At 36.3% G+C, this 10,082-nt stretch overlaps 1 protein-coding gene across 1 annotated transcript in view; it reads left to right on the top strand.

Moving 5' to 3' along the window:
• Positions 1 to 4,341: 4,341 nt before the first annotated feature.
• The window catches only part of LOC309797859 (uncharacterized protein), a gene marked incomplete at its 5' end in the record, with an annotated part of 105,796 nt that continues 100,055 nt past the window's right edge, over positions 4,342 to 10,082 (top strand). Inside the window, one exon of the mRNA XM_082646252.1 lies at positions 4,342 to 4,518. Coding sequence (XP_082502378.1) covers positions 4,342 to 4,518 — 177 coding nt within the window. The remainder of the gene's footprint in view (positions 4,519 to 10,082) is intronic.

Raw genomic sequence — 10,082 nt, 5'->3', positions numbered from 1 at the left:
GTGAATCAGTCATACATATACATCTGTTCCCACATCCCTTCCCTCATGCATCTCCCTCCCTCCCACCCTCCCCATCCCACCCCTCCAGGCGGTCACAAAGCACCGAGCTGATCTCCCTGTGCTCTGTGGCTGCTTCCCACTATCTATCTACCTTACGTTTGGTACTGTATATATGTCCATGCCTCTCTTTCGCTTTGTCACAGCTTACCCTTCCCCCTTCCCATATCCTCAAGTCCATTCTCAAGTAGGTCTGTGTCTTTATTCCTGTTTTACCCCTAGGCTCTTCATGACATTTTTTTTAAATTCCGTATATATGTGTTAGCATACGGTATTTGTCTTTCTCTTTCTTACTTACTTCACTCTGTATGACAGACTCTAGGTCTATCCACCTCATTACAAATAGCTCAGTTTCGTTTCTTTTTATGGCTGAGTAATATTCCATTGTATATATGTGCCACATCTTCTTTATCCATTCATCCGACGATGGACACTTAGGTTGTTTCCAGCTCCGGGCTATTGTGAATAGAGCTGCAATGAACATTTTGGTCCATGTCTCTTTTTGAATTATGGTTTTCTCAGGGTATATGCCTAGTAGTGGGATTGCTGGGTCATATGGTAGTTCTATTTTTAGTTTTTTAAGGAACCTCCGTACTGTTCTCCATAGTGGCTGTACCAATTCACGTTCCCACCAGCAGTGCAAGAGTGTTCCCTTTTCTCCACACCCTCTCCAGCATTTATTGTTTCTAGATTTCTTGATGATGGCCATTCTGACCGGTGTGAGATGATATCTCATTGTAGTTTTGATTTGCATTTCTCTAATGATTAATGATGTTGAGCATTCTTTCATGTGTTTGTTGGCAGTCTGTATATCTTCTTTGGAGAAATGCCTATTTAAGTCTTCTGCCCATTTTTGGATTGGGTTGTTTGTTTTTTTGCTATTGAGCTGCATGAGCTGTTTATAAATTTTGGAGATTAATCCTTTGTCAGTTGCTTCATTTGCAAATATTTTCTCCCATTCTGAGGGTTGTCTTTTGGTCTTGTTTATGGTTTCCTTTGCTGGGCAAAAGCTTTGAAGTTTCATTAGGTCCCATTTGTTTATCTTTGTTTTTATTTCCATTTCTCTAGGAGGTGGGTCCAAAAGGATCTTGCTGTGATTTATGTCATAGAGTGTTCTACCTATGTTTTCCTCTAAGAGTTTGATAGTTTCTGGCCTTACATTTAAGTCTTTAATCCATTTGGAGCTTATTTTTGTGTATGGTGTTAGGGAATGATCTAATCTCAAACTTTTACATGTCCCTGTCCAGTTTTCCCAGCACCACTTATTGAGGAGGCTGTCCTTTCTCCACTGTACATTCCTGCCTCCTTTATCAAAGATAAGTTGGCCATATGTGCATGGGTTTATCTCTGGGCTTTCTATCCTGATCCACTGATCTATCTTTCTGTTTTTATGCCAGTACCACACTGTCTTAATTACTGTAGCTTTGTAGTATAGTCTGAAGTCAGGGAGCCTGATTCCTCCAGCTCCGTTTTTCGTTCTCAAGATTGCTTTGGCTATTCGGGGTCTTTTGTTTTTCCAAACAAATTTTGAAATTTTTTGTTCTAGTTCTGTGAAAAATGCCAGTGGTAGTTTGATAGGGATTGCATTGAATCTGTAGATTGCTTTGGGTAGTAGAGTCATTTTCACAATATTGATTCTTCCAATCCAGGAGCATGGTATATCTCTCCATCTATTTGTATCATCTTTAATTTCTTTCATCAGTGTCTTATAATTTTCTGCATACAGGTCTTTTGTCTCCTTAGGTAGGTTTATTCCTAGATATTTTATTCTTTTTGTTGCAATGGTAAATGGGAGTGTTTTCTTGATTTCATTTTCAGATTTTTCATCATTAGTGTACAGGAATGCCAGAGATTTCTGTGCATTAATTTTGTATCCTGCTACTTTACCAAATTCATTGATTAGCTCTAGTAGTTTTCTGGTAGCATCTTTAGGATTCTCTATGTATAGTATCATGTCATCTGCAAACAGTGACAGCTTTACTTCTTCTTTTCCAATTCGGATTCCTTTTATTTCCTTTTCTTCTCTGATTGCTGTGGCTAGAACTTCCAAAACTAGGTTTAAACTTTCGGATACCTCAAGAGTATATTAAAATAAGCCTGACATTTCATGACTTGAGAGGAATAATTGACTCATTATCTATGAACAAAACCGGGGAAAACATAACTACATTGTTTTAATTTATTAATGGCAAGTGTGTGGCATCATAGCTTTAGAAATCCTTGATCCCCTACAAATTTTTGTATATGGAATTCTTACATAGTTCTTGATCTTTTCTGAAGCAAAATATATTTTTCTTTATTGTCTTAGGCTACTTGCTGATTCAGAAAAATCACTGCATATTCATTGCCCTACACTCTTTTAATGGTTCATTGCCATTACTTAGAATATGTGTTAATGAAAAGATGTTATGAAGAGTATCTGAAATTTAACTTATTTAACTGAGAAAAAAAAAAGCAAATAAGCCTTTTAGGTCATTGCAAACTTGTGAGTTGGAAACAGTAACTTGTAGAATCATTAGGATGCTAAGATGGAAGAAAGAGAGAAAGAAAAGCCCTGAGTATTGAGCATAATGATCTGCACCTGTTTTCAATCATGACTTTCTGTGGAAGCATCGACCGCATTGGAATAAAGATTTCAGTGTTTGCACAGCTGGAATACAATGCTACTTTCCAGATAGTGGAAAGTCATTAAGGGCATATAAATAGACCACACTATGATTTTGGAAGATTGAACTATGAAATTTACTGAGGGGTAGGATTGTTTAAAAAATGTTTGGTTTGTTCAGAACTCCTTTTCTTAAATAGCCTAAAAATAAATACAGAGAGGATCGTGTTATTGCCAGTCTGGGATTGATTTACATGAAGTCTATAAATACAAGAGTGATTACCATCTAATGTGGGAGCTATCGCTTCTGTCCAAAAATAAGCCCCTCTCTATGGCTCCAAAGGGTAGAAATTCTGCTACCAGGGGAACAGACTTGATTTTCCACTTATCTTTTAATGACTTCCTGCAGGCAAAAACCGGGAGCCAAAATCCTACTGACATCTGTTTGTTGGTATGGGTCTTGTTTAGAACCCCAGTACTAAGTAATTATTCATTTTTTCTTGGCATTAGGATTGCATAGCTCACAATGTTTCACAACATGTAAGCTGTAATAAATAAAGGAATAAACAAAACTCTTCTCCTAAGTGCTCATTTATATAAAGCATCAGCAAAACAAACCGGAAAGCTTATACCATTTATTGCTAGATTGGCACTGTTTACAGTTCACATTTATCATTAACAAATGGAAGAAAAGGAAACTGCTAGCTTTTTCATCTTAAACCAGGTCTGATATTTTAATGATCAAGGAAAACTTCATGTTGAAATTTATGCTATTGTGTAAGTCATCCTGTGGAGTATTTTCTTTTATCCTTAGTATTTATTTTTAAGGCACTATGACTTCACTGACTTAGAAAAATGTGGATTTAAGCCTGAACCTGACCTTAGAGATATTAGGAAAATCTCTTAACCCTTCTAAGCATCTTTACTCCCATACTACATGGAGATAACAATATTTATTTCATAAGAGCATAGTGGAAAATAATTTAACAGACATAGGGTATATGACATCACTATCTTAGTAATGCTTTATTTTCTCCCTAAACTCTTCTGCTACTTGCTTTGAAGTATTTAATTTTAAGCACAAAGCGATGCTGACCAAGTTGTTTCGCATGGAAAGACAGCCCTCGTCAATTCAATTTAAAGATAGGTAAGTTGTGAGCCAACCACATAATAGAACTATTAGTATGGCACTTACCAAAGTGAGAAAGATCCAAATGGGGCCCATGTTTGCGGGAAGCTAAAGAATGTCCCCAGGAAATCAGGACCTAATTTCCACAACCTGTGAATATCACCTTATATGACGAAAAATATGTGATGATTTCTAAGGATTTTGAGATGGGACATGATGCCCGGTGATGCATTGCCTTAGTGTAGGCCTTAAATGCAGTCACACATGTTCTTATAAGAAAGAAGCAGGGGCGGGGCTTCCCTGGTGGCGCAGTGGTTGAGAGTCTGCCTGCCGATGCAGGGGACACAGGTTCATGCTCCGGTCCGGGAGGATCCCACATGCCGTGGAGCGGCTGGGCCCGTGAGGCATGGCCACTGAGCCTGCGCGTCCGGAGCCTGTGCTCCGCAGTGGGAGAGGCCACAACAGTGGGGGGCCCGCGTACCGCAAAAAAAAAAAAAAAGAAGCATGGGGTGGGTGAACATAGAAGAGGAGAAGGCACACAGAAGATGGTATGTCCCTGGAAGCAGGTGTGGGAGTGAAGTGGATGCAAGTTAAGGAAAGCTGGCAGCCACCTGAAGCTGGAAGAGGAAGCGGATTCTCCCCTGGGGCCTCCCAAAGGAACACCACCCTGCTGAAACCTGGATTTCCAGACGATGACACTGAATTTGGACATCCTGTGCCCAGCACTGTGAGAGAGTACATTTCTTTTGTTTTACATCATCAAGCTTGTGGTCATTCATTACAGGAATCTCCATGACTACTAGTACAATGCTGCTGATTGTTTAGAAGTAAGTGGACTGACTCACAAATGATCCATGATGCAGGAGGAGGTAAACACCAGACACATAACACATGTGCTAGAGGACCAGGATGGAGTCATCACACATGTGATATCTGAGGGGCACTGAAGGTTGTAGAGTGTTCATAGGAATGACAAAGAATGGGAAAAGAACATTCCACATGTATTACATACATGAGGCAAAAAAAGATGACTGAAAAGTCAGATAAGCAGTAGTTGGTGCTGATCCTTTCTTAAATGTGAACTTCCTCTGCTGAGATGGAGGAACCATGTGGGGAGAAATTTAATTTTGAAACCCAGTAGTAAAGAACACAGGCAAACAGCTCTTGGGATTGGAGTGAGCTACTTGCATGGGTACGTGTCTGAGCAAATATCCATACACTAAAGAAATACAGTTGTTAAGTGTTCTTCACTTACATATCTGAACCCTAATGCATTACACAGACATCTTCATAATTCTCTTCGTGTAAAAATATACCTGCCCTAAAAGAGGAAAGTAACTAGTCTGGTCCAAGGTGCACTGTAGGGTACAAAATGAAGTGAGGTGCATGTTGAAGAAAGAGACATATCCCTTAGCAAAATCTGGTTAAGAGTCCCAAACACTCGTTAGTGAAAAGAAATTAAAGGAGCCTCAAAATGACGTTAATTTTAGATGTGTATGTTAACAGGTTTTTTTTTTTGATGGTCTAGCTATGTGGTGGATATGAATGGGTCATCAGATTAAATTAAATGTTAAGTACATTATATTTATTTAATTGTTTTGTGTATGGTTCATGTATCTGAAGTGAAATTTTATGTTGTTTTTCCCTGAGTTAAAATACCCATTCAGGTATTTTGGTAAAGAACAGTATTTCTAAGGGAATAAGACATATAGCCAATATTTTGAATCCCAGCCTATGAAAATTAGGTAGGTAGGTATTACCATTTTAATAAAAATGTCCGAACCACTTTCATGTCTTTCTAAATTTGGAGGAGTTTACTCACGCAGAGGAAGAATACCTGCCACAATATCAAGACATGAATAGTCATGGCCTTTTGGGAAAAGTGGAAAGAGTTACCAGTGTTTGGAATGTTGGCTTAGTGGCCAAAGTAACAATAGAAAAGGCTCAGCAGGGGATTTGCAGAAATATTGAGAAGATCTTCTATGGGGAGCAGAAGAGTTTAGAGGCAATGTAACTAGGATGCAATGAAGGAGAAAATCTGGAGCCAGAGTAACCATGGAAGATAAAGGAAACTCAACTAGGAAATGATTTTAGACAAGAGAAAATGCAGGCCTGAACTAAAATTACAGCGATGTCACAAAAACAACATCTAACGACTCAGTACATAGGGTTCATTCTGAGCACCCCACGAAATGACAAAATGAGGCAACAAATTCATATCCTCCTTTCTTCCCTCAATATACTTTCTGATCTGATTATTGTGACAGTGCTTTGACTATGTCAAGTATTTATTATGCCATTGCATTTATGTTTAATATTTAATATGCAGTAATACACAAAGGAACAGAACTCTGAATGATAATCTGTGCAGAGAAGCAAAAGTAAAGCTTTTACTGTTCTCATCAAGTTTGTGAGCTGTCTGAAATGAGTCCATGTTTTTCAGATAATCTTGACTCCTGCAGTAGTTAGCAGACATCAAAAATTGCATTTCAATATAAACCAGTCTGGGTTAAAAGGAAACTTCTGCCAGTTAAAAAATCAGTCATACTGATACACATATAAGTGGGAAGAGTTACTTAAATTTGTGTGATTATTAACTTATCACCAGGGAATAGAGTTTTACATAAAACAAATATTGGGTTGGCCAAAAAGTTCATTCAGCTTCTCCCAGAACAGCTTACCAAAACCCGAATGAAGTTTTTGGCCAAACCAATACAAAAAGAACCTTGATCCAAGACTGAATGAGGAACAAATAGAAAAGATGAACAGACCAATCACAAGTACTGACATTGAAACTGTGATTTTAAAAAGTCCAACAAACAAAAGTCCAGGATCAGCTGTCTTTACAGGCAAATTCTATCAAACATTTAGAGAGGAGTTAACACCTATCCTTCTGAAACCATTCCAAAAAATTGCAGACGAAGGAACACTCTCAATTCATTCTGTGAGGTCACCATCACCCTGCTACCAAAACCAGAGAAAGATACCACCAAAAAAATTACAGGCCAATATCATTGATGAACATAGATGCAAAAATCATCAACAAAATACTAGCAAACCAAATCCAACAATACATTAAAAGGATCATACACCATGATCAAGTGGGATTTATCCCACAGATGCAAGGATTCTTCAGTATCTGCAAATCAATCAGTGTGAACCACTACATTAACAAACTGAAAAATAAAAATTATATAATATCTCAATAGATACAGAGAAAGCTTTTGATGAATTTCAACACCATTTATGATAAAAATTCTCCAGAAAGGGGGCATAGATGGGCACTACCTCAATATAATAAAGGCCAAATATGACAAACACACAGATAACATCATACTTGAGGGTGAAAAGCTGAAAGCATTTCATCTAAGATCAGGAACAAGACAAGGATGTCCACTCTTGCCACTTTTATTCAACATAGTTTTGGAAGTCCTAGTCACAGTAATCAGAGGAAAAAAAAAAGGAATACAAACTGGAAAAGAAGAAGTAAAATTGTCACTGTTTGCACATGACACTATACATAGAAAATCCTAAAGATGCCATCAGGAAACTACTAGAGCTCATTAATGAATTTGATAAAGTTTCAGGATAAAAAATTAATGCACAGAAATCTCTGGCATTCCTATACACTAAAAATGAAATATCAGAAAGAAAAATTGAGGAAACAATCCCATTTGTCATAGCATCAAAAAGAATAAAATACCTAGGAATAAACCTGGCTAGGGGGACAAAAGACCTGTGCTCTAAAGACTGTAAGATGCTGATGAAAGAAATCAAAGATGACACAAACAGATGGAAAGATATACCATGTTCTTGTATTGAAAGAGTCAATATTGTCAAAATGACTATACTTCCCAAGGCAATCTACAAATTGAATGCAAACAAAATCAAATTACCAATGGGATCTTTCACAGAACTAGAACAAAAAACTTTAGTATTTGTATGAAACACAAAAGATCCTCAATAACCAAATCAATCCTGAGAAAGAAAAATGGAGCTGGAGGAATCAGACTCCCTGATTTCAGGCTATATTACAAAGCTACAGTAATCAAAACAGTATGGTAGTGGCAAAGAAACAGAAATATAGATCAATGGAACAGGAGAGAAAGCCCAGAAATATACCCACACACCTATGGTTAATTAATCTATGACAAAGGTGGCAAGAATATAAAATGGAGAAAAGACAGTCTTCAATAAGTGGTGCTGGGAAAATTGGACAGCTACATGAAAAAGAATGAAATTATAATATTCTCTAACACCATGCACAAAAATAAATGCAAAATGGATTAAAGACTTAAATGTAAGGCCTGAAATTATAAAATGCCTAGAAGCAAACACAGGCAGAACACTCTTTCGCATAAATTGCAGCAGTATCTTTTTGGATTCTTCTCCTAGAGTAATGGAAATAAAAACAAAAATAAACAAATGAGACCTAATTAAACTTAAAAGCTTTTGCACAGCAAAGGAAACCAGAAGCAAAATGAAAAGACAACCAACAGAATGGGAGAAAATATTTGCAAAGGGACAAACAAGGGATTAGTCTCCAAAATATACAAACAGCTCATGCAGCTCTATATCAAAAAAAAAAAAAACAATCAAAAAATACACAGAAGACCTAAATAGGCATTTCTCCAAAGAATTCATACAGATGGCCAAAAAGCACATGAAAATATGCTCAACATTGCTAATTATTAGAGAAATGCAAATCAAAACTACAATGAGGTAGGTATCACTGTACATGGGTCAGGATGGCTATCATCAAAATGTCTACAAACAATAAATGCTGGAGAGGGTGTGGAGAAAAGGAAGCCCTCCTACATTGTTGGTGGGAATGTAAATTGGTAAAACTACTATGGAGAACAGTATCGAGGTTCCTTTAAAAACTAAAAACTGAACTACCATATGATCTAGCAATCCCACTCCTGGGCATATATTCAGAGAAAACCCTAATTCGAAAAGATACATGCACCCCAGTGTTCACTGCAGTACTATTTACAGTAGCCAAGACATCAAAGCAACCTAAGTGTTCACTGACAGATGAATGAAGCAACCTAATTGTTCACTGACAGATATGTGGTACATATATGCAATGGAATATTACTCCGCCATAAAAAAGAGTAAAATAATGCCATTTGCAGCAACATGGATGGACCTAGAGATTATCATACTAAGTTAAGTAAGTCAGGCAAAGAAAAATATGTTATAACTTATATGTAGAACCTAAAAAAATGATACAAATGAACTTATCTGCAAAACAGAAACAGACTCACAGGCTTTGAAAACAAATTTATGGTTACCAAAGGGGAAACATAGTGGGAGGGATAAATTAGGAGTTTGGGATTAACATATACACACTACTATATATAAAATAGGTAATGAACAAGGGCCTACTCTATAGCACAGGAGCTCTACTCAATATTCTCTAATAACCTCTATGGGAAAAGAATCTGAAAAATAATGTACATGTGTGTATGTATAACTGAATCACTTGCTGTACATCTGAAACTAACACAACTATACTCCAATATAAAATAAAAAATTAAATTTAAAAAACTTGATTTTTGATCTGGAACAATAATAATAAACAAGCAAACAAAAGTGTGAGGTTTTCTTCCCAAAATAGCAGTGTTTTACAGAATAAAATTATTTTTTCTGAATTTTAAAATGTTCTATTGATTTTAATATATGGCATATGCAGTAGCTACATAACACTCAATTCATTAAAATTAGATGAGACTGCTACCAATCACAGTAACTGGCAGAAAAAGCAATTGGTTTTGGAAGTTAAAATTATTGCCTAAAAGAAGCTATGTGTAAGTTATTTTGAATAACTATTGAGGCAAAAGAATTTAAAATTACTTTTCATGTGCTACAAAAGTACTAGATAGAAGAGTTTGTATTTATTGGTTTTGGCTAATAATAATTTCTTTATCCTTATGGAAAAGAATTTAAAATTTCTCAGCCGATGAAAAAGTGTGGAGTTTATTTTTCAGTTTAAAATATTTGTATAACTATATAACTATATTTCTCCACCAACTTTAAAAATAATATATTGAAATTAGATTAGCAGTTTCTATATTAGATTTTTTTACACTTTTTAAAATATGATAGTAGTTTTCAAATACTTATCTTATTATTCTATAATTATATTAATATATGAGAGTGTCCATAAAGTAGATCAAGTGTGAGTTAAGATTAGAAGCTATCTTCAGGTTTAACTGTCTCAGAGACTATTACAGTAAGTCCCTACATACGAACCTTAAAGTTGCAAACTTTCAAAGATGCGAACGT

The sequence above is a fragment of the Mesoplodon mirus genome (assembly GCF_964341445.2).
Source record: "Mesoplodon mirus genome assembly, contig: HAP1_SCAFFOLD_1129, whole genome shotgun sequence".
In the NCBI taxonomy this organism is placed as follows: domain Eukaryota; kingdom Metazoa; phylum Chordata; class Mammalia; order Artiodactyla; family Ziphiidae; genus Mesoplodon; species Mesoplodon mirus.
This window is presented reverse-complemented; position numbering and strand designations above follow the sequence as displayed.